This window comes from Salmo salar, chromosome 29 (assembly GCF_965601325.2).
Source record: "Salmo salar chromosome 29, fSalSal1, whole genome shotgun sequence".
Taxonomy (NCBI): domain Eukaryota; kingdom Metazoa; phylum Chordata; class Actinopteri; order Salmoniformes; family Salmonidae; genus Salmo; species Salmo salar.
Window position 1 is genome coordinate 10,628,317 of NC_138319.1, and position 26,186 is coordinate 10,654,502.

The 26,186-nt window shown below is 41.3% G+C and overlaps 1 protein-coding gene across 3 annotated transcripts in view; it reads left to right on the plus strand.

The window, feature by feature from the left end:
• The window catches only part of ptprn2 (protein tyrosine phosphatase receptor type N2), a 284,202-nt gene that overhangs the window by 224,350 nt on the left and 33,666 nt on the right, over window positions 1-26,186 (plus strand). For all 3 annotated transcript variants that reach the window (XM_014180659.3, XM_014180660.3, XM_014180658.3), the window contains exon 12: window positions 21,499-21,714. In XM_014180659.3, the coding sequence (XP_014036134.1) occupies window positions 21,499-21,714 (216 nt within the window). The remainder of the gene's footprint in view (window positions 1-21,498; window positions 21,715-26,186) is intronic.

Below are 26,186 nucleotides of genomic sequence, written 5' to 3' on the forward strand. Positions count from 1 at the left end.
AAAGTAGATTTGTTTAAGACTACCAAGAATCACTCTGTGTGACCCTGATTTAGCCCACTGCAGTAAAAGGGTAATGTTCCAAGTTCATTCTCTGTCTTTGAAAGTAGATCGGACACTAACTGTGACTCATTCTATAGTAAATACAGTTGATAGTTATTCAGGCATTATGTTATACCTCCTACGTATAGTAGAAGAGGTATGTGTGTTTGCTGCCTACACATTGCACATTGGCCTTTCGCTGCTCCATCTTTGACATGACATTTTGCATTCAAATGCCAGGCACAATTACCCCAGGAAAAAGCAACTCTCCATGTCAAGCTTTTAACCCGTCATGACTTTTAGACAAAATGTCCCTTTTACCTTCATTTCCCCCTGTTAAAAAAACTGATTAGAGAGAGGTTGATAAGAGAAGACATTTTAACGAATCAGTGAAGTGTTTGTGTTTATTGGAGCTATAGGGGATGTAACTTGCTTTATTTCCATGAAGGTAAAGAGCAATGGATGGTTTGGATGGTTCAAGTCTCATAGCAAAGGGTCTGAATACTTACGTAAATAAGGTATTTCTGTTTTCACTTTGTCATTATGGGGTATTGTGTGTAGATTGGTGAGGAAATGGTTTTATTTCATTCATTTTAGAATAAGGATGTAATGTAACAAAATGTGGAAAAAGGGAAGGGGTCTGAATGCTTTCCGAATGCACGGTATGTACCCCTTACCCCTATACAAGTCTGCTGAGCAGTGTGCAGGAAATATAATGTTCACATTACCACACACATACAGTATGCACACAGAGACACACACATCCACGCATGCACACACACACACACTGACACACACAAACACTGGGAACAAGGAAATACTGTCACACTGACACTGCATACAGTATACAGTTTACTATACATATAGTCAGTGCTTGACTTGGGCAGGTGCACACTGGAGCTGAGTACCGGCACCTCACATTTTCTACTGCTTGAGCTCCTGTTCCTCTTATTGAATTTTAGCTCAAAAGTATTGTGGAGCTCCTGCACCTAAATATACACATTACCAGCACCCAAAATGAGTACCGGCACCTACTGTATTTCAGGGGATGATGATTTTGTAGTTACCAATATTGTATAAAATATGAGCATTAGTTTATGCCTACACAAACTGTGCACAAACATGAATATATTATTGTGGGGCGACAGCCCCCACAATAGTATGGCATTGGTTGAAGCTCAATGTTAAATCTCCCTACCATCATATCTAAGCAAAAGGTGACACCAATCTCTATGAAAATGTGCAAATACACTTAATTGGAGGTACACAACACACTCCCCGCCTCTCATCATGAGCCGTCCAGCCGTTACCGAGAACGTCGTACCTGATTTTTTTAACAGGGTTGTCAGCAATTGAGGTTTCAGAGTCTTTTCTGCACCTACGTAGGTCAAATTCTAGACGTCGGATTAAAACAAGACTAAAGCGTTCATAAAGTGACCATTGGACTTAAAACATTTTTAAGTCCAACAGTTTATTACATGTATAATTTGTCACTCTCACATGCTCATTTCTGTCCATTAAGAACCAATGATGTGCTACTTTTTTTGTAACATTTCTGACAATGCTAAAACCTTTCAGCTGAATCTTAAACCGCGGACCTGCGACTTGGTTGCTGCGCAACAGCAGCAGCTATCTAGTAGCAGACTAGCAGCTGTAGCTATCTAGCTAACACCAGTCAGAGGAGAAGCAAGCTACAAGCAAAGGAAGCTAGCTAGCTAGGTATATTTTGCTATGGAAGATTTTTCATATGTCTGAAGAAATCTGTGTAAACTAAATCAGACCACAAACAAATAAGCTAGCCAACATCCTTGGGTTCTATTATAGGCAGTAGCTACAAGCCAACAATACTATATCATAGCTGTGCACCACAACTCAATGTTGACAATATATCCTAGTTAGCTAAGTTACATTAGTCCATAAAGCATAGCTAGCAAAGTAAAGTTTAAAGTCAACACCAAACTTTGAGAAACTGCCACACCGCTAACTTATAATACATGCAATGGGCATTGCTCATCTAGCTAGCTACTCCGGCATGATACAGTCAAACTGTCTAGATAGCTACGTGTGCAGCCAGATGTCAGTTTCAGCACAAACACTGCTTGCTAGCCTACAGTACATATCCTCAGCCAAAACCAGCCTCTCACAACACACACTGTAGCTGATAAAAACAAATTGTCTTGCAATATTGAATCTAAACCCTGACCAATGCACATGCAAGTAGCGCGTTGGCTGTGCGTTGCAGTGAGTGTACCCATGCTATCTAGCTAGCTAATTAGCTAGATCAAAACACGAGACAGACACATCGCCGTTCGAGCATCTGTTTGAGCATCCAGAACAAATTCTAGCCCTTACCTTATGGTGCATTAATTCAATATTCCCACAAATCTGAACCCAGTAAGAAAAATTACATTTAAAATACGTATTTTCCAAACGTTAAAGGTATGTTCATTTTAGGTTCTGAATGAAAGGTGAAAAGACGTATTTTCAGGAAGTTAAAAAAAATCTATTTTCTTGACTGAAATTATGTATTTTTTGGGGATGTTGAAAATACATATTTTCCAGACATTTAAAACAGGTTCATTTTCGATTCTGAATGAATGTTGAAAAGACAAGCACTCTGCTGTGTTCTACTGCAATTGATCTCAAACCACTCCTCGGGGACCCCCAGACGTTTCACAATATTGCTTTAGCTCTGAACTAGCTATTCAAGAGCTTGAGGATGAGTTGACTAGTTGAATCAGGTGTGCTAGTTCTGGAATAGGTCCGTTACATGGAACGGCCTTGGATCCTTGGGAAACATAGTTGTCTATGATTGGTTAAGTTTTGGTCCAGTCTGGGTCAGACCAAATCGAAACCAAACATACAAGTCTATGTTTGGGCCAAATCAAGGCCAGTCTGGATTGGACCAAATGTGAACCAAACATAGACATCTACAGTTGAAGTCGGAAGTTTACATACACTTATGTTGGAGTCAATAAATCTCGCTTTTCAACCACTCCACAAATTTCTTGTTAACAAACTATAGTTTTGGCAAGTCGGTTAGGACATCTACTTAATTTTTACAACAATTGTTTACAGACAGAGTATTTCACTTATAATTCACTGTATCACAATTCCAGTGGGTCAGAAGTTTACATACACTAAGTTGACTGTGTCTTTAAACAGTTTGGAAAATTCCAGAAAATGATGTCATGGCTTTAGAAGCTTCTGATAGGCTAATTGACCTCATTTGAGTCAATTGGAGGTGTACCTGTGAATGTATTTCAAGGCCCACCTTCAAACTCAGTGCCTCTTTGCTTGACATCATGGGAGAATCAAAAGAAATCAGCCAAAACCTCAGAAAACAATTGTAGACCTCCACAAGTCTAGTTCATCCTTGGGAGCAATTTCCAAATGCCTGAAGGTACCACGTTCATCTGTACAAACAATAGTACGCAAGTATAAACACCATGGGACCACGCAGCCGCCATACCGCTCAGGAAGGAGACGCGTTCTGTCTCCTAGAGATTAACGTACTTTGGTGCGAAAAGTGCAAATCAATCCCAGAACAACAGCAAAGGACCTTGTGATGATGCTGGAGGAAACGGGTACAAAAGTATCTATATCCACAGTAAAATGAGTCCTATATTGACATAACCTGAAAGGCCGATCAGCAAGGAAGAAGCCACTGCTCCAAAACTGCCATAAAAAAGCCAGACTACGATTTTCAACTGCACATGGGGACAAAGATCGTACCCCTTTGGATAAATGTCCTCTGGTCTGATGAAACAAAAATAGAACTGTTTGGCCATCATGAGCTTGTGGAAGGCTATATGAAACATTTGACCCAAGTTAAACAATTTAAAGCCAATGTTACCAAGTACTAATTGAGTGTATGTAAACTTCTGACGCACTGGGATGAAAGAAATAAAAGCTGAAATAAATAATTCTCTCCACTATTATTCTGACATTTCACATTCTTAAAATAAAGTGGTGATCCTAACTGACCTAAGACAGGGAATTTTTACTTGGATTAAATGTTAGAATTTGTTAAAACTGAGTTTAAATGTATTTGGCTAAGGTGTATGTAAACTTCCGACTTCAACTGTATATATACATTATTTTTTTAGCAGGACACAGTAAAGTCCATTATTCCACTGAAGAGTATGAATTCAGCTGTTTGTGAGGGTTTGAATCCCAAGCAACCTGCATACACATTGTTTGAAGTACAATAGACCAACATAGCTACTGTTGTAGGTCAAAGCTGTGTGCTAGGAAACCTTGGTTGAGCATGGGTGGAGTAGGCATTATGGTGCTCCTGAATTTCTTTTTTTGGCTTCAGACCAATGCCTACTTCTCACTTAAAACAGTTTTTGGTTTTTAGTAATATACTATTGTGCACAGACGTGAACATACAAACCCAACATTTAGAAACAGAAACACACACAATTACAATCATACACACATACAGTACAGACATACACAAACGCACAGACACACACACACACACACACACACACACACAGGCAATCATATTTCATCACACATGTACATGCAAGAAAATATATTATTCATTACAACATACTTTCAAAAGGGCCTACAGTATAATTATCTTTATGAAAGAAAGTAGGCAAGATTGATTATATGCATTCACAATAATGAGCTACTCAACGTTTGATTATGTTACAGTGCCTTAGAAATTCTGAAATAAATCATAATTAATTTTGCCTTCAGAATTTTTGATCAGCTAGCTATATGTACATTGTGTTTGGAGAGGCGGGCACCGAGAAGTAGGGGAAACAAACCCGCGCTGGTACGCTACAGCTACGCACACGCACACAAACACAAACACATCATAGAATGGGCCTCATTATGAATTCACTGAGGTTGAGATGAGCAGCGCTGCGTTGGCTCCAGGGCAGACTAGTCTTTTAAAGCTGCGTGAGACACAGATAGTGCGGGCAGGCGGGTGGGAAGGCGAGCGGGAAGGCGGGCAGGCAGGCTGGGAGAGTGTCTGTCTGTCAGCTCGGTGGTGGCAGCGGTGACGGCCCCATTTCTCCCCAGCTGATTGGTGTTGCTTCGTTTGCATGGGCGGCGGCTCTTCAGATAAGCAGTAATTAAACAGTGAACTCAGAGTGATTGCCTTTGAGTCCAGACACACGGCAGCTCCCTCCCACCTGTCAAGTGAGATGGGGGGATGGATCAAGAGTCCTGGCTGCTCGCCACGCGCCCCACCCTTCCACTACAGAGAGATGGGGGAACACAGGGAACAGGAGGAGGGGGGAGACATAGGGCGGTAAGGGGCCATACGTGTCCAGCTACCCCCCCCCCCCCCCCCCCACACACTAACCCCACCACCATACATGAACACACAAACGACAGCCTCTCCTGCAGACCTTCATCGGGGAGGCGTTGCCATGGAGATGACAGGGCCAAGGGGAGGTGTCCACTCCCGCTAGTTGCGTTTAATGAAGACGCTAATGAGAATTTATGCACCCATTGCTGTGATTATTTATTTATGTGTAGCACTATCCCAACACCACCGCCAATAGTGGCACACGTAGCCTATCTGGACACACACTCGCTGATGAAACTAATTGGCTAAATGGTTTGAGAGTATTTAGGGTGTAGCAGCCTATACAACTGGCTGCATTGAAGCCTGAACATACACAATGCTGAAGTTCTTTCAGAGTATGTAGCCTAATATTAAAACCATATCATACACCAACAAGTCATCATTGACCCTCGAGTCTTATACCCAAAGTTAACAAATGAACTAGTTCAGTTTATATTCAACTCATGAGTAGAAGACGAGACATTGTCTTGCACCCACTAAGTCGTTCTCTATACCTCTGAAATGTTATCTTTGTCCCTCGGCTGTCATACACGCTCCCGGATTAAGTTTCCCCTAGGTACAGATCTAGGAACAGCTTCCCCTCCCCCAATAGAGATCTCTTGGTTTTCAATAGTAATCTTTTTATTTCATAGTAAATTAACACTCAAACTCAGAAATAAATCATTTTAACACAAGTACGTATAGTTGGATGTCGTTTCCTTTGTGATCTTTGTTAAATTACATTTTGTACTTTTGCGTTTACAATGAGTGCATGGGATATTTAATTTGAGCTCCCACTGTCATAAAAAACTAATTACATCTTCTGAAATAAGTATTCTCCATTTTCCCTGGGAAGAATGGAATTAAAACTTAATTTGACTTGACACATGGTAACAATCCGAACACCTCCACTGATGGTTGTTGACTTAACTTTAATTGTTCATTTCTAAGTGCTACTTACAGTAATTGTTTTTAGCGTTTTTCTGGGATTTGAACCATAACATGAAAACAGAATGGAAATGTTCCCGGTGTCAGAAGCAGTCTATAAAAATTAATTAATCTACTTTGATTTAGATGCCCCCCCACCACCTCATCTAAATCAAACAATGAAAATTGGTTTAATCAGGGTTGATGCCAGTGGATTACCAGTGCATTGTAGCGTAAAAATTTAAAATATACAGTAATTTTTTGTATTAATAACAGTAAAATCCTCTGAAACGTTTTACTGCAGCATAGTGTTAGGGAGCATTGTGGGAAAATGTTGTGGGCGTGGAAAGAATTGCTGTATTTCAAATGGTAAATAACTTACTGTTTTATAATCAACAGCATGATACTGTACACTGTATACAGTAGATTACGTAGAATGCACAGTAAAATACAGTACATTTGTTTTACGGCACACTCTAAGACCTTTCTGTAATTTCAACAATAAAACACTGTAGAATGCACAGTAAAATGCCGTAAATGTGTTTTACAGTACTAATTATGGTGCATTGTGGGAAAATGTTGTGGGCGGGGTAAGAGTCTCTGGCTCAATAACATATTTCAATGCGTTCCTTGTAAGAGTCTGTATTTATTGCACCCATGAGTGAGAATGCTGTACACCCACAGAATACAGTAATATATTGTATTTTAGGAATTCTACAAACCTTGTCCTGAAACTCTACAGTAACTTACTAGCCAATTGCTGGCAGTAATTAAATGTCATTCAGAATATAGTACTATCCTGCATTTCAGGAGCGGCAAGAATCTTTTGAACACTAATAGATGCGTCGTATTATTGTTTCTTACTCATTGACATATTTTGAGGCGTGTCTTGTAGGAGGCTGTAGTTGTTGCACCAGTTATTAAGAGTGCTGTACCAATTTAAGTGATACGTGTTAATAGTTCCCTAATAATTACATTAATGTAGGGAATAGATCAGAGAGGCAGCAAATCTCAACCCTTTAAGACTGCTACCACTCATCTGTTCCCTATTTAATTGTTAGTGAACTACTACCATGTCACGGAAATTGTTACAGGACTTTTACTAATTGTTACAGGACTTTTACTAGGACTTTTACCATAATTTACAGTATGCTGCAGTAAATATACAACAATACAGTACTTTATTTTCTTTATTTGTAATTATGTATTACAGCATACCAACTAATACCAACTTTTTAATGGTTGAATATTTACCCCTGTCCATGGAAGATGTTTTGAGGTGGGGGTGCTGAGTTTTTTTGACGGACTGTTGGGGGGGTCTCCAAACTTTTTCTACACTCATACTAGAGTAATAATGGCATAGTGCATTAATTTGGTGGATTTATATATATTTATATAAATCCATATATAACATACTGTATATACAGTATGTTTGGACACACCTACAGTACTCATTCCAGGGTTTTATTTATTTTTACTCTTTTCTACATTGTAGAATAATAGTGAAGACATCAAAACTATGAAATAACACATATGGAATCATGTAGTAACCAAAAAAGTATATCTCTAAAATATATTTGAGATTTTTCAAAGTAGCCACCCTTTGCCTTGATGACAGCTTTGCACACTCGTGGCATTCTCTCAACCAGCTTCACCTGGAATGCTTTTCCAACAGTTTTGAAGGAGTTCCCACATATGCTGAGCACTTGTTGGCTGCTTTTCCTTCACTCTGTGGTCCAACTCATCCCAAACCATCTCAATTGGGTCGAGGTCGGGTGATTGTGGAGGCCAGGTCATCTGATGCATCACTTCATCACTCTCCTTCTTGGTCAAAAAGCCCTTACACATCCTGGAGATGTGTTTTGGGTCATTGTCCTGTTGAAAAACAAATTATATATGTATTATTATTTTTTGACCACTCCCACTTCCCGCTGCTATGTCCATGTCCATTTGATCTGTTTGTCCTGTAATCATAGTCAGTTTGGAAGCCTTTGTTTATGCCTCTAGAAGCGCAAGTGATATAAACACCTAGTATGCATTAATATGAAAATGCCTACAGCTGTAATCCCTTGTATTTTCTTACAGTTTAATAGTCACTTTTACTGTATTGTGTTTCATTGCTCTGGCATCAAATTACTGTTAATTTCTCTGTATTGTATTGGCACTATACAGAGATAGAGATATATAAGACATTGTTGTAATTACAATGATGTTGAAGACCAATGTATCCTTAACTACAACAACATTTTCAGTAATGGTTACAGAAACGTTTTACTTGCTGTGACTGTGATATGTGTTTTTTTTTTTATCAACCTTGATTGAATGCGCTGACTGTAAGTTGCTAAGGACAAGAGTGCCCGCTAAATTACCAAAATGTAAATGTTAATGTAAAAAAATGTACCTTTCAGAGAACACCGGGTAATATGTCTCTGCATGGGTAATTCCAGGAATATACTGTAAATTAGATTACAGTAACATTTTTGGTAGTGTAAAATTGATTACCTTAATTTACTGGCCAATTGCTGCCAGTAAATTCTTATACATTTTACAGGGAATGTTTTACAGTGTATTGTAATTCCACCCCACAGAATAAGGTACCATATCGTATCTTTGGAGTGCCAAAAACCTTTTGACCAGTAGTGGGTGCATGGTATTGTTGTTTTTGCCACATTAACATATTTTGAGGCATGTCTTGTATGAGGCTATATTTGTTGCACCCATGAGTGGTTATAGTGCTCCATCAATTTAAAATGTATAGGGGACAGATTGGATTGGCAGCAAGCTTTAAGCCTCAAATGGTTGCGCAGTTTGTCCTTTTGACCTGTTTGCCCTGTATTTGCTGCCAGTTTGGAAGCCTTTGTTGAAGCTTCTAGAAGTGCAAGGGATATAAAACACCAAATATTCATGAATATGCTGTAATAAACACTACTTAGCAGCCAACCTGCTTGCACAATCCCTTGTTATTACAGTAAAATGTTGTGAAATTCAAACCCCTCCCCTCAACAAGTTTCATTCATTATGGTAGCGTTTATTTTTGTACGATATAATACAATATAATAACATTTTGTATTGTAATGTCATTACACAGTACTTGCTTTGATACCGTATTTATATCACCGTAGGTGTACTGTGATATGAAATACAGAATTTGACTTGCCACCGTGCTGCCCGTAAACTACTGCAAATTCATGGTAACCCCTTTATAGTGTGGACTATAAAACCATATGGACTTATAGACTGTACTGTATATATTAGGATTTTATTTGACTTGTTGCGTTAGTTATTCTAAGTAGTCTGCACCTCCAACCCAACCTCCAGATGAAAACATGTTCAGGGCAGGCGAGGGAAAACATGCACCTCACTAATTAGTATCACGTATTCTCCTTTCAAAGCAAGATGTAGAGATAAGGGGGGGGGGGAAATATGCCAAATATTTCATATCTGAGATCCCTAGCATACAATCTATTCAACTGGACCATAAGCATGCATCCATCCTCAAATGCCAGGATTGTCTATCCTAACCCCATTTTCCTCACCAGATATGGTACATTTTCATAATAGCAGCAATAACATCACCAGGCTTTTCTCATTTTTTTTCTTTTTTTTTTTAGCAGACATTGTTGTGAATGCGTGAGTGTGGGTTGCTACCCCATCTTTAAATGTAGGCTAGATGACAGGCATAGCATTTACCTTGATCAACAGCATGTTTATAGCTTTGAACTACTTGGCATGGGCGATGGTTGGGCTGAGATTCACACAGAATGAGAAGGCTTATTTGAACAAGCTAATCTGAGAAGAACACCAGAATGACATAGTTGACACACGTTTTGGGGTCGATACACATTTTCGGTTAGGGTCTCCAAGTTAAGGGATGAGAATATGACACAGAGCAATTCAGGTGTTTGAAGTGGAACAGAAATGGGACCTTTTTTCGTCTTTGAACGTTTTTTTCCCCCTGATTATCCATCAGCAAAGATGCTTGCTCACACATTTACATTCCCTTTTCCCTCAACTCCTTTTTTTTGGTTTTGTTTAGAAAAATGAGAGGAAAGAAGAAAAAAAGAGAGGATCAATGAGTCATCCAGATGCCTTTCCATGTTTGTGTTCTCTTCATCTCTCGTTCTACTCTGTATCTCGTTCGGTGATTTCATCAAGATGGGACTGATGTTATTGCAATCAAACACATTCGAAATCTGCGACCGTACTTTGATATGTTTTGGTCAATTCCCTAATAAAAGCCTGTTTCGTCTTCATTTCGAATCAATCAAACATCCCCACGCATAAGAAAACCATCAGTTGTCGAGCCCAGACGAGATGTCGTGTTTTTTTATTCTCCTTCTCACATCTTGTTATATGCCTGCAGCAACAACAATAACATCTGGAGTATCTCATAATAATAACCCCCTAAGTGTTTTGCACAACATCTTCTCGGCATTAGAGAAAAACCTAATCCTCCAACACCTTCCCCTAAACGTAGCTACAGCTATCGCTGCAACTGTCTCGCTCACATATTGGATAAATAATTAATCCCCCCCACACCCCCCCTCCCCAAACCCATCCCTCATTTCCAAGACCATTGTACTGCTTTGGTGTTAGTACACATGTCTGCACATTTATCTCTGAGTGTGTAATACATTTGAATGGTTTGTCTCTCGTACATGGCCAGGTAGCGAGCGAGTAGCGGGCAAGTGCGGAGGCGGTGTGTGGTGCATTAGGTTAATCTGATCTCATTATACCAGGGTTTGAATGTGGACCACACTTTCACCAGGCCTTTCATCAGCCCTTCCTCCTTCTGCTGCTCCCTTGCCTTTTATATCCTGTTTACTCAAATATATTACAAGGCCTGAGGTTTCACCGAGTCTCTAATGTCTCGCTTGTGGACACACACACACACACACACACACACACACACACACACACACACACACACACACACACACACACACACACACACACACACACACACACACACACACACACACACACACACACACACACACACAGACACACACACACACAAATGCATACACACAAACTGCCATGGCTGTGTGGGCTCTGTATTTCTGTGCCCTGACACACTTGATTCTGACATTTGTTTAACATTCCTTCTCCTCTCTCCCTGACATTGTGAAGTACATTGTACTTTCTGCCCCTGTGCAAACATTGTCTTTACTGTTTCAGCTTTTTATTAAAAATGTGAAATGCGTCATGGAGGCAAACAGTGGGACAGCTTTAAAGTGTACAGATAGGGCTGTTGAACTTGCTGCAAGGGCGTGCAGTCGCAGAATGTCTTCCGGAAAAGGTCTACTGTCATCTGCTATTTGATTGATTGAAATGCTTTTGTTTGATGTGTTGTAACCATATCATACAACTACTACACATGTAAGAGTACATATTCCACTGGGTTTGGAGATACTCTGCCTAGCCACCATGGGTTGCGTCCGAAAATGGCACTTTATTCCCTATGTAGTGCACTACTTTTGACCTGGGCCCTGGTCAAAGGTAGTGCACTACATAGGGAATAGGGTGCCATTTTGGACGCACCCTGTAACTTCAAGGCTTATTTCCTATCTGGGACAACCTCCTCTGAGTTCTATAACCATCGGTCCTGCATGCACAAGATGAAATCTAGAGTCGCTCTTTCTTCTCTTCTCTACTCTTCTCTTCTACACTGTTAAAATGAAGTGGTTTGTAACACCAAAACTAATGGCAACTGAGCCACTAACTTGAAGGAGACAAAACCCTAACTTTGCTGGAGTATTGAAACACATCATCCTGAGATGTTTTGAAACATTACATGGTGTGTTGTAACACCATTTAATCAAGTGTTGAGCAACAACTTGCCAGGGACTGGGAGAACTAACAGAAAATATTGAAAACACTATTTTGGAGTTTCGAGTCTTGTTTAGTGCAGAATTAGATACCTCGTTTCCTCTCTCTAAAGCTTCCAAACACCATTATGACACTGTATTTTGAATCCTGTCTAGTACAGAATCAGATGATTTTTTTCTGAAGTGTTGATGTTTAACATTGTTTTATGTATTTGATCATTTGCCATTTTATACAGTTTTGGCAGGCATTGTCAGACACAGTGTTCAAACCACCAACACTAACTCAAGGCTGAACTGCAAGAATTGAGGAATCTGCCCTACTCTTCTATTGACAATCATGAATGTGGGAATGGGTGCTGTCCTCATTGAATGTCACTTTGTCTAACTATTATTTAAACCTCATGGCACAACAAGCTCAATAGTAATATATAAATATACTTTTCTTTCTCAAACATGCGTACAACATTGTGTGAAAGAATCATGAAGTTAAAAATATATATTACCCACAATCCTCTAAAAACAGGGTGAAGTGGCAAGATAGGAAATGCAAGGCGATTAAAACCAAAGACTTCAAATGAGTTTGATCACTCAATTTTCCCTCTTTTTGCTTATCCTCATGAAAGATACTTACATTTTGAGCAACATATTATTTAGTCTTACCTTATTTGGGTCAAATGAAATGAACAAATCATTGAAACAACTTACATAAATGTTTTAAAAGAGATTTTGACACTTTATTGAGACAGTTATGAAATGACAGAGGGGATACAGATAGGAGGGAGAAACAGATTGAAGGGTTGGAGCAGGGAATTTAACCCTGGTCTTTGAAAGGGAGAGGGGTGACTAAGCCGAGTGCGTTACAGCTAGACATTTTCAATTCACCCCAGAATCACTTCTTACCGTCTGGCTGTGTGGTTGAGTGGGTCAAATTCAAAGGAGATGTATCATCTTACTGCCCCTCCTGTTTCCAATCTGTCTAAATAAAGCATTGAAATAATTAAGGTGGAATTCCACACAAAAAAATATTCTCCGTAGTCTCTTATCATCAATCAATATTTAGGCTATAAACCATTTCGATTTATAAACCATTGATTGTATGAGAAACAGTTTTAGTGTTTTGATGCTACCTTTTTACATGCACTGAACCCCCAAAAGTGTTTTCACAACACTCTCTTAAAAACATCAATATTCAAGTTGAAGAACCACTTTGGGTATTTCAGAGTACTTAATTTCTGTTTTAAAACACATTATCTGTATTCAAACACTTACATTGGGTTTACATTCAAACACCCTCCAAACATCAGATCTCAGCTTAGGTACACTACTTTTCATGGTTTCTTTACACAATCATTGTTTTGATTGTGTTTTGAGACTTTTATTTTTACAGTGTATTCTCTCGCCTAGAAGGTATTCGTGTTGCTTGCTGGTGATAGGAGCTTGTCAAGCATTTCCTAGACATTCCTTGGAGTGTCAATTTGCTTTCTCCTGCTTGCTTGGAATGAGGGTGGGGTTGGGTTGGGTGTGTGTAGAGTATAGACCTGGATTCAAATAATATTTGAAATCATAAAAAATACTTTATTTGTGCTTGAGCTTGGCTAGCTTAATGGACCAAAAGAATAGTCAGACATCCACAAACTCTGGCACTCCAGGCAGGCTAGAACAAATGCTCAAAGTATTTTAAATATTTAATATACTATTTAAACCCAGGTCTGGTAGGGTAAGTGGTGAGGGGTGGATGTCTACTGAACCAGTCATTTTAAATAAGAGGGAATAGTGTATATCTCAGGAAAGGCTTTAGATTGTTAGTGGACACAGGAGGTCCTTCCAGTTCAGTGGTGAATAGGATACGCATGATTATACACCAGGCTTGGTCTGGCTGGGAGACTTATTTTCCACAGCTTAAGCCAGGGTTTCACGCACCACTCTACCCTAGCCAGGGATGAACTCTATAACAAAACAGTTAGTTGGTATATAATTAAAAGTGTTTTTTAATCGGGTCTACAAAATACGTTATGGATGATTACTAAATATGTAGCCAGTGAGTTATGAATTATATATAATGATCTGTTTGATTTAGAGTAATGAAATTTGGCACACATACTCAGGGATATGAGTCTAGTTAACCTGTGAAGTATGGTTTAGTTTGGCCGTGTGGTGGCGCTTTTGGACAGGAAACACCATTCATGCAAGCTCATTGACTCATAGCGGCCATATTGTTTGAGCTAGAGTCCTGGAAAATGTTGAGCTAGAGTCCTGGAAATTGTTGCATTTAAAAACATGGGTACGTAGATGCTGTGTACCAAATATGGTGCAGATCGGTCCAGCGGTTCTGGAGAAGAAGGCATTTAAAGTAGTCAACATCCTTACAAATATTCCAAAATACATCAAAGGCATATTGCATGATCTGACTGATGTTGAGTTCTGATATTTGGCAAGCATGGTAAGGATTACAGAAGTAGCTTATCCTAGTGCGATGTGTCCAATTTGTCCTGATGGTGGCACAGTGGGCCCACAGCTTGAACCCCGGCATTGCTTCTTTCTGCCTTAATTTTTTTGTCCCCCTGTTCACACTGACAACTCCAGCTGTCACACACTGGGACAATGGAGAAGGTGGGGGGGTGCTCTGAATAGATTTTTTTTTTTTACTGGAGAGCCCCCCCCCCCAAAGACTTGTCATCTGCATTTGACAGGAACCCCCAGCCCTCCCCACTTTACCGCCCCCTTTCCCTTTCTCCTTCCTTTTCTCTCCCTCTTCTCTCCATAATCCTCCTCTCCCTGCTTGGTGCAGCTGTTGCTGTCCACTGGATTTTTTCTTCTTCTGCCTAATAACTAATTGGGAGTTTTAGTGGGATTTTGTTTGTAAAACTTTTGTCCTTTTTTCCAATTTTTTTCTTAATTGATCAGCATTTTCTTACATAGGCTATCAACTCATATGTTTGGCTCAGAGAGGTCTACACTGAATTTGCTGTTCAGTCTATCCTGTTTTCTACAGTATTTTGAGAGGCACTACAAATCCCTATACAAAAACACAGCCTACCTCTTCATAATTTACATTCCCAGTAAGGTTGTGAAGTGGCAACGGATGGACACCCCACCCCCTCTTTCTGTAAAGCATACTTTCAGTCTGGCTATTACTGTATTTGGGAGAGTGAGAGCAGGGAAATGGGTGGACTGGAGAGTCCCAGAAAACCGCAATTCACACAGAACACAGAGACCCCAAGTAGCTTAACAAATGAGTGACTAACCCGATGTCCATTCATACCCCCCCTCAGCCCACAAGCCTATTAGCCAACCATCCCTCCTTGAGCATTCACTGTCGACAACATGTGGAGCCATCTCTATAGCAACCAGTGGATATGACATGTGCAACAGACAGGGACTTTTTAGCAGCTGAATATAAGGAGGGGCTCAGCCGTGCACTATATGATCTAAAAGTATTTTTAAAAACCTGGTCTCCCCTTCTTTCATTGGGCACAGAGACGCTGAAAGGACTCGCGATAGGCTTCTGCAGATTCTCGCAAGGCTCTGAAAATCAGGCGGGCATATCCCCTCGTTCGTTCTCCTCCTCTTTATTTTCTCTTTTCCTTTTTCTTCTCAATCTTCGTGCTCGAGCATTGGTAGCCGCAGTCTTTTGTTGGCTCGGGAGGCGCATGGGACGCTGGTAACTTTTGGGGAGGAGAGGAATGAGTGGGAGGCTGGTCATTACGCTGGCCACTCACACTACTGGAGCTGCGTTTGCCGAACCTGCTCTCTGGAATACAAGACATATCTCCTATTTATTGCAAACCATCTGACTTGCGCATCAACATGAATTTAGGTAACTATTTTCCAGCATGCGTTATAACCTATCTTGGCTGTGTTTTCAAGGTGCCGCTACAACTAATGCGGTGTGGAGAACTTGTGTGTAAGGCATCAATGTATAAGGCTATCGTTTTTATGAGCAATTTCTTTAGATTATTACCAAAAAAAATGCATATTTGGCTTTTTTTCTAGAATTGCTTAGATTACAATTGATGTGCAATGCATGCCTGAGTTGAGTGCTTTCTGTGATTTCGGCCCGCTGTTGACGCTCCAGTCACCGAAGGATGGTCGTATCGTGAGGGGGAAATCGAACGAAACTTGTAGGTTATAGAAACTAGATCAAATTTAGATAGGGATGATCAGTGCGGTAGTAGACTAAAAATGTTTTAGACCTAGCTTAAGTTAAAACAGGTGTTGAAAATATAGAACATAAATTTGATGAATAGCAGCACTGGTGCAAGTGTCCACGCGGCACATCTGTAGGGAAGATACGTTTTCATTAAAAAAAAAGCGCATTCCACAGATATCAATGGAATTAATTGATTAATTGAGCGCATTGAGTTTTGGAGATGATCAGTGTCTTCTATTGGCTAGTGGTTACCCTCAAGTTAAAACAAATCAATATCCTACTCAAGTTAGAACAAATCAATATTTGCATAAAAAGTTTGCTGTTATTTCTTTGCATTAATTTGGTCAGTTTATTATCTAAACTGAAATGGATTTGAGATAGGCCTTGGCTACTTTGTTTTAAAGTAGGCTACACTTGGATGGCAAATAATGATTTATTATTAAAATAGGAAAAGATACATGGATTTAGTTGGTCAAAGGTTTTTATAAACAGCAATAACATTTTTATAAAACTTTTCATTGATTCATTCATTTTATTGATTTGTTTTAACTGTTGTATATTACTAATTGGAAATTCTTGTTTGATTTGATATTATCAGACAAAAAAAGGACTGAATTTGATGGAAGAAGTTGTTTCTTCAATGAAGGCAAAAACATTTATCTCTTTATAAATGTATGTTTATTTCATTACCAAATATTTAAAGATAAAGATGATTATTGGTATTTCAGATTCCAATTAGAGGCATTTTCATGTAGCCTGCTGTTTTAATAAAAAAAAAGAGACAATTCAAAAATGGGTTTGTTTTTAATCTGTCAGGGGGGTATTGTGTTTAGCTGCTTGAATATGTTTGTATTTCATGCAACAAGGATTTGGGATTTGGTGGTGGTGTGTTAGTGTGCATGTGTGCGTGAGGGGTGTACCTTCAACTGCCTGAAAGTATTGTGATCACAGTGTGAATGGACAGGGGCGGTTCTGGGGGGGGGGGGGGGGGGGGGGGGGGGCAGTGCCTCTGTGACAACAATTTTGGACCCCCTTGTGGCCCCCCTAAATGTGGAGTATGAAATAATTTTTACATAACACATTTTTGCTATCTTTCTTTTTTTACATCTGTTATTAGACAGTGGCAATGCGGAACACTAATGATTATGAACATGGTCTTTTGCCTGCTAATGCCTGCAATGCAGTGAAGAAAACGATATGACAACAATAACGTCTAATGTAACTGGCCCCTCTAACAGTACAACTGGCCCCAGCTTGGCCCCCCCAGTTGAAATGGTCTAGAACCGCCACTGTGAATTGGATAGCCGGATTCCCCTCTGGCCTCTCTCACTGTGACCTTTCTCTCAATCATTTGAATAAACCAGAGCTACCGAAATCCATCTGCCCTTTGTCTTCAGCTAGGTCTGCTAATCCGAGAGAGAGAGAGAGAGAGAGAGAGAGAGAGAGAGAGAGAGAGAGAATGAGTGTAAAAACTTCACTGCGCATCCTGTGTAAAAATACTGATTCTTGAGCAGTATATAAGATTATAAGAGTTTTTCTTAAATTTGTTATTCATAATTCTAGTCACATACTCATCAATTCATACATCTAAATATACCTGTCCATAATCCCGTAATGTTTATTGAGGAGTGATGTTCATACACTTTAATGTTTTTGAAATACATGAAAATGATGATCTGCAAGTAAATCAATGTGATTTATTTGTTTATTTCAACAAAAAACATCACAATGTTTTTTAACATAATGTTATTGCAGTCATTGCATCAATGGTTGTTTGAAAAAAATAACATGTTTGTCATCGTTGACTGTTTACGTTTCCCCATATGAAATGGTAATTTACAAATCCAATTTCATTCTCACAAATGAACAAAAACTCCTCTCTGGCATAACAAAAGGAGTCCTCTCTCTCTCTTTCCCTCTCTCAAGAGAATATGCTCTTCGTTCATTATCTTTATCCTCTTAGATAGCCTATATTTGAAAAATACATTATTTAGGGGTGTGAAGAGTATTTAGATAATATTTTTTTTGCTAGGATCAATCAACAGCTTCCTACAAAAATGAATTTCAGGCACTTTATGTCGTCGTAATAGCTGTTTCATATCATTTGAAGTTTTATATACCTGAATAATTATTTTGACAATAACACAGTATGATATTATTGTAATTATGTCATAAAATATTTATAATACCAGAAATGTATTTTCCACAGTTATTAATCTGTGTAGTATTTACTTACACGTGAGAATCAATGAGAATACAAAATTATATGAACATGATGTAAGAAAAGAAACATGGCAGGCGATGTTGTGTCATAAAAGTACAATCTGTGATTTTTCTCTCCAAAACATGAAATTAACACTAGATGTCTCACAATATATTTGATGTTAATTATTTTTCAAACAAATACATTTAATCTATTTTAAAATAATGATTCACTGACATATTTGAACTAAAAACATTTATTTTCATGGAATCCCTTTTCATGTGGCTTGCTTAAGTGTTAAACTGGTGGAGAGAGAGAGAAAGAGAGAGAGGGAGGGGGAGGGAACGAGAGAGAGAACCACCAACCATGAATTCCCAAAATGGGACAAACACCGAATTGAGACTCTGCATGCAGAATTCTGCAAAAATATATTCCGTATACTACGTAAAACACCAAATAATGCATGTAGTGCAGAATTAGGCCGATACCCGCTAGTTATCAAAATCCAGAAAAGAGCCGTTGAATTCTACAACCACCTAAAAGGAAGCTATTCCCAAACCTTCCATAACAAAGCCATCACCTACAGAGAGATAAACCTGGAGAAGAGTCCCCTAAGCAAGCTGGTCCTGAGGCTCTGTTCACAAACACAAACAGACCCCACAGAGCCCCAGGACAGCAACACAATTAGACTCAACCAAATCATGAGAAAACAAAAATATAATTACTTGACACATTGGAAAGAATTAACAAACTAGAATGCTATTTGGCCCTAAACTGAGAGTACACAGTGGCAGAATACCTGACCACTGTGACTGACCCAAACTTAAGGAAAGCTTTGACTATGTACAGACTCAGTGAGCATAGCCTTGCTATTGAGAAAGGCCGCCCACAAAATTGGGTGGAAACAGAGCTGCACTTCCTAACCTCCTGCCAAATGTATGACCATTTTCAAGACACATCATTTCCCTGAGATTACACAGATCCACAAAGAATTCAAAAACAAACCCAATTTTGATAAACTCCCATATCTACTGGGTGAAATAACACAGTGTATCATCACAGCAGCAAGATTTTTGACCTGGTGCCACAAGAAAAGGGCAACCAGTGAAGAACAAACACCATTGTAAATACAACCCATATTTATGTTTATTTATTTACCCTTTTGTACTTTAACTATTTGCACATCGTTACCACACTGTATATAGACATAATATGACATTTGAAATGTCTTTATTCTTTTGGAACTTCTGTAAGTGTAATGTCTACTGTTCATTTTTATTGTTTATTTCACTTTGGTTTATTATCTACTTCACTTGCCTTGGCAATGTTAACATATGTTTCCCATGCCAATAAATCCTTTAAATTGAAGAGAGAGAGAGAGAATGTAAACAAGGGGCGGAAGGACTGCTGTAGCAGACTAACGCTAGCCACGGTTTCAGACTAAGCTTTTTTCAATCCAGTGTAAATCTATCCTTATCTATCATACTGAATACTTTCACTCATACTCAATCTGCCAGAGGCATTGATGCAATAGCTCAGAGGTAGCCGAAGCTTTGCTTCTCTCGTCTATGTTCTATGCGCTTTATTAAAGGACTTCTCAATTGCTGTCAAGCCACTTGGCTGTTGATTGAAGCTGCACGTCACACACACTCATCAGACCTACATGGCAATCGGTGTGAGCATGTTACCAAAGGCGTCAGCGTGAGTGCAGTCCCCGAAGGTTAAAGTGATCATGCGTTATGACTATAAAAAATATAGAATAAATGCAGCTATGCTTGTCCCTTACCCTTTTGCCCCCCACGACTAAGTACCATGTTGCAGTGGTTGATGATTGTTGTGTGTTTTTTGATTTGATTGAAGTTGAAAACCCTTCTGCAATGACAGATGTAGGAAATTCAAGTGTATTGAATAGATGAAGGTGTATGGGCTTGTTGATGGGGTAGATGGGCCACTAGTCCATTTGGGAAAAGGGGGATACCTAGTCAGTTGTACGACTTAATGCATTCAAGTGAAATGTGTCTTCCGCATTTAACCCAACCCCTCTGAATCAGAGAGGTGCGTGGGGGGGGGGGGCTGCCATAATCGACATCCATGGTGCCCGGGGAACAGTGGGTTAACTGCCTTCTGATCAGGGGTGCAGAACGACAGATTCTGACCTTGTCAGCTCGGGATTCGATCCAGCAACCTTTTGGTTACTGGCCCAACACTAACCACTAGGCTACCTGGGTTCACCTATTAAATGGTGCTAAAATCTTCACAGTGGTCCATGCACTTACTGGGACCCAGGGATAGGCTACCCAGCCTGGCAGCCTCACAGGGGCCTGTGAGACAATACCATGCCAATACCATGCTATTCTCGTTGGCTTAGCTCCAGGGAGGGGGTTAACAATGTCTCTGAAAGGTTCATTCTGGTGGGCTTCTGCTGGGTAGACCCAATCTGAGATCCCCCCTTTCAGGCCATCCTAGCAATTACTTCAGGGGCCTTGGCCAGGGCCCTAATCCAGCCAAACTCAAAGCTGGAAGGCTAATTAGGGACAAGCTTTTACTGTCCAAATCTCCTGTAGCTGCACAAAGGCAGGTTTCCCCATGCCAGAACAAAATGGGCCCTAAATGTCTATAGTGTGTAGGCTGGACAGAAGAGAGTAATAGGACTTGAGCGAGTTTGAATGCACATTATAATACTACTATTAGTGTAAGGTAATGAGTAGGCTGGGGCAGGGAGTGAATCGTGATGGGGATGAGTGGGCGTGGCTGGGATAGACAGGGAGGGAAATACTGTGTTAATTTGTCTCTATATTTCTGTAAAACAAATGACAAAAATCCCCTGTTTTGGGATTTTCTAACATGGAAGTTATGCTTTTCCATTTGCCTACAGATTTATGTCAATGTCAGTATTTGTAAATGTTGTCATTGGTATGTGTGTGCATATGACACCCTTGTTTCTCCAAATATATGATGAAAATACTGCACTGCACAAACATTGCCATAACCTGGACGTATAGGCCGTTTTCTCACCCCCGTTTCTCTCTCCCAGAAGGGAAGCTTGAGGCAGATCCCGGTGGTCACGGAGAGTCGTCTGGAGTCTGGTCAGTTTCTGGTCTTGACCGTCATCTCCATGGTCCTGATCATGGGGGCGCTGGCAGCATCTGGCTGGCTCTTCTGCCTGCGCCACCGCTCCCACCTCCAACTGAAGAAGAAACTAGCCAGCCTGGGGACTGACACAAGTGCTGATGCAACTTCAACCTATCAGGTGAGAGGAGCCTCCTCGGCCTCAGCCAATCACAGTGCAGCGGCTGAGTGCTCTACTGGTAGAGCATGCGCCCTGGTCCCGGTCCCTGACACTAGCCTTATTCTGATTGGTCTGCAGTGACACTTAGTTGCTGTCTATTGAATGAGTTGATTTTAAGGGGATATCTGGTGGTTGTTGTGTTTTTTGTCACACTTGTGACAGTTGGTTGTAGAATGTGTGTTTGTTCATGATAGACATAGGTTGTGACATAAGGCTGGTTATCAACAGAATATATGTCTATGCAAAATTATGTTACATTTCTGTCACTCAATTGCAAGATTACCCTTCATTTGATTCTGTATTATGGGAAAGTACTTTTTGTGGTTAGGTTGTCATTTAAGACATCAAGGAAATAGAATAAACAATTGCCAGTCAAATATTAGCCTCGTAAAACCAGCCTGACTGCTGCACTCGGCCTGGTTTAACAAGGCCAGTCAAATGTATCTAGAAGTCTACATTTCTGGTAAAGCCTTGATATTCCAGTGAGAGTTGTATTGGCTATGACCTATGGCTAACGGGTTTATTGTGTGACCTATTCCTTCCATTCCTCCATGTTTAGGGGCTGGCTGGGTGGCCGGCTCGTATTGATTTTGTCTTGGGCTCAGCTGTGCTCAGCGTGGACACTCAGTGCACATCCACCCATCTGTCACGGTTGTCGTAAGAACGGGACCAAGGCGCAGCGTGTGTAGAGTTCCACATCTTTATTCCAAAGTGAAACTTCGAAAAACAAAATATATCAATAAACGAACAACGAAACGTGACTACGTGGTGCACAAACACAAAACATTATCCCACAAACACAGGTGGGGAAAATAGCTACTTAAATATGATCCCCAATTAGAGGCAACGATTACCAGCTGTCTCTAATTGGGAACCAAACCAAAACACCAACATAGAAATTTTAAACTAGAACACCCCCTCATCACGCCCTGACCTACTACACCATAGAGAAACAAGGGCTCTCTATGGTCAGGGCATGACAGTACCCCCCCCCCCCCCCCCCCAAAGGTGCCTGAAACCAAATGGAAGGATTTGGGGGGGTGACTAGTGGCGGTGGCGGCTCCGGAGTGGGTGGTAACCCAGACCCCGGATCCGACCATGGCGCCGGACTGAACGACGTGCCTGGACTGGGCATCGGCGCAGAGAAGGGCTCCGGCCCTGGAGCTGGGCTGGACGCCGTGCCTAGACTGGGCATCGGTGCAGAGGAAGGCTCCGGCCATGGAGCTGGGTTGAACGCCGCGCCCGGAATGGGCACCGGCGCAGAGGAAGGCTCCGGCCTAGGAGCGGGACTGGACGCCGTGTCTGGACTGGACACCGGTGCAGAGGAGGGCTCCTGCCATGGAGCTGGACTGGATGCCGTGCTTGGACTGGACACCGGCGTAGAGGAAGGCTCCTGCCATGGAGCTGGACTGGACGCCGTGCCTGGACTGGGCACCGGCACAGAAGAAGTCTCCGGCCATGGAGCGGGACTGGACACCGTGCCTGGACTGGGCACCAGCGCAGAGGAAGGCTCCGGCCTTGGAGCTGGACTGGACATCGTGCCTGGACTGGCCACCGGCACAGAGGAAGGCTCCTGCCCTGGAGCTGAACTGGACGCCTTGCCTGGAAGCTCCGGACCGTTGATCCTCGCTGGAGGTTCCGGACCATTGACCGTCGCAGGAGGTTCCGGACCGTGGACCGTCGCAGGAGGTTCTGGACCGTGGACCGTCGCATGAGGTTTCGGACCGTGAACTGTCGCAGGAGGTTCCGGACCGTGGACCGTCGCAGGATGTTCCGGACCGGGAACCTACGCCGGAAGCTCTGGACCGGGAACCGTCGCCGGAAGCTCTGGACTGTGAATGCCGGTACAGGTGGCACCAGACTGGTGACATGCACTTCAGGGCGAGTGCGAGGAGCAGGCACAGGACGTACTGGACTGGGGTGGCGCACTGGAGGACTGATGCGTGGGGCCGGCACAGGTTGCACCGGACTGGTGACACGCTCTTCAGGGCGAGTGCGAGGAGCAGGCACAGAGTTCCACATCTTTATTCCAAAGTGAAACTTCGCAAAACAAAGTATATCAATAAACGAACAACGAAACATAAACAAACACAAAACCTTATCCCACAAACACAGGTGGGAAAAATAGCTACTTAAATATGATCCCCAATTAGAGGCAACGATTACCAGCTGCCTCTAATTGGGAACCAAACCAAAACACCAACATAGAAATTTTAAACTAGAACACCCCCTCGTCACGCCCTGACCTACTACACCATAGAGAAACAACGGCTCTCTGTGGTCAGGGCGTGACACCATCACATTTGCATTCTCAATATTTAGTCAGCCTTTCACAGTGTCGCCTTTCCCGATCGTACACACTGAAGATGGACAGTCATTAAGAGAGTAGAGAAATTAGTTCTACTATAGCCATTCATTTGGGGCCCTGTTTCTTCAAAGTTCTTTTTCGGGGGGTATAATGGACTTTTACAATATTTACAATATTTTATTCTTTGTTTACAATATATAGGTGTTGTTGTTGGCTCATATTTCCTATGCACATACAAGAACAAATTCATTGTTATATTATGTCGAATTTTTTGGACAACTTGTTTTTTACTAAGACAGTAAACATAGTTTCCCTGTTTTTTTTCTGGCGCCCCGCCGTTAAAGCTAGTTAAAGGGATAGTTCACCTAAATTACACAATTACATATTGGTTTCCTTACCCTGTAAGCAGTCTATGGAAAATGTATGACAGCAATCCATGCTTTGGTTTAGTTTCCCTGGCACTGTTTCCACATGCTAAAGTTTTAGCATTTGTGACACAAATCCCATTCAAGTCATGGGACCGATATTAGCTTTTTTCGCGCGTTATGTCTAAATCATCCAAAAGTATCTCAAATTGATTGTGAACCCCGACAAAGTCACTTATAGATGTTTCGAACATTATGCATGAAAAATGATATTATCTGTCCCATGACTTGAATGGGATTTATGCCACAAATGCTCAAATGTTAGCATGTGGAAACAGTGGGAGGGAAACAAAACCAAAGCATGGATTGCTTTCATACCTTGTCCATAGACTGCTTACAAAGAAACCAATACAAACCAAGGAAACCAATATGTCATTTTGTAATTTGGGTGAACTATCCCATTAAGGAGGACAATAATGCCTTTGCAGCCTAAATGGAGGATGCTTTATGTACGAGCCGGTCCACGGGGGACACGAGTGTACTACCGGGAGTGCACATCAATCTTAGACGATAGTGCAGATCTAGCAGCCACTACCGGCTGCCTAAGCTTGTTGTGCCTAGGCTAAATGCTATTTTTCTGGGACATATATCCTCTCTGCTTCCCCTTTACTGGGGGTATATGCAAGTAAAAGGGTTGCACAAATTACCAGGTTTTCCAGAAATCCCGGTTGTAGGATTCCCTTATTTCCTGTTCATTCTCTCCTCCACATACTCCAACTGGGATTCCTGGAAAATCTTGACATTTTGGCAATGTTAACAGAATTGTGCAACCTTAGCCCTAAAGAGAATACAGTGCCATTTGAGACCCAACCCTTGACTCTGTAAAGGTATAGACTAGAGAAACTGGATGAATTATTAGGTGGACATGGAAAGTGCCCTGAGGCCGTGGCCCAGGGCAGATTCTCATGGTTATAATGATTAAGATTTGGCGTAGGGAAATCTGATCCTAGACCAGGGCATAGGGCCTGGTCCCTGGAGTGAAATATCACAGCAATAGATCATGAGATAGACTAGTAACAATGTGCTGCTTTCAGAAGACGTTTACCTACACTGCCTTCTGCTGTCCTGGCTTGCGGCTATGGGCCCTGGTCAAAAGTAGTGCACTATATAGGGAATAGGGTGCCCTTTGGGACGCAACCCTGGTTGTTAATTGTGGTTGAAGATCCGTGTGTGGGTCTGACTGGTGCAAGCTACACACCAAACACGATGAGCTTCGCAGATTACTGTGAATATAATGGTGAAATCTTCAGCTCCAGATAAGACTGACACTATCGGGAGTGGGGAAGTAGGAAGGGGGAGAGACGGGGTTCGGTTTCTGTAAGATTGCATCCTTCAAACTATCAGATGTTTTTTTTCTTATCTTTTCTCTCCTCTTTTGAGTTGGGGGAAGATGACTGGCTGGCTAGATAACGCCCAGGCTCCAAATCCCTAATGGAGCGTCGGTGAGCACAAGGCATGATGGGAGAAAAGCTGAGTCATTTTGTAGAGAGGAGTAATCTTCATGGTGGGGCGGCGGCAGTGGGAGAGAGTCTTTTATATAGACATCTCTTCTGAATCTCTCTGATTCCCATAGAATAACAATAGAATTTCACCTGCAGTATCAATCCAAATGCCAAAGTAACGGCCTACTGTACATGTGAATACATAGGTTGCTCATCTCTGTTGTAGCTTTGTAGTTATGAGAGAGTGGCTGCTCAGTT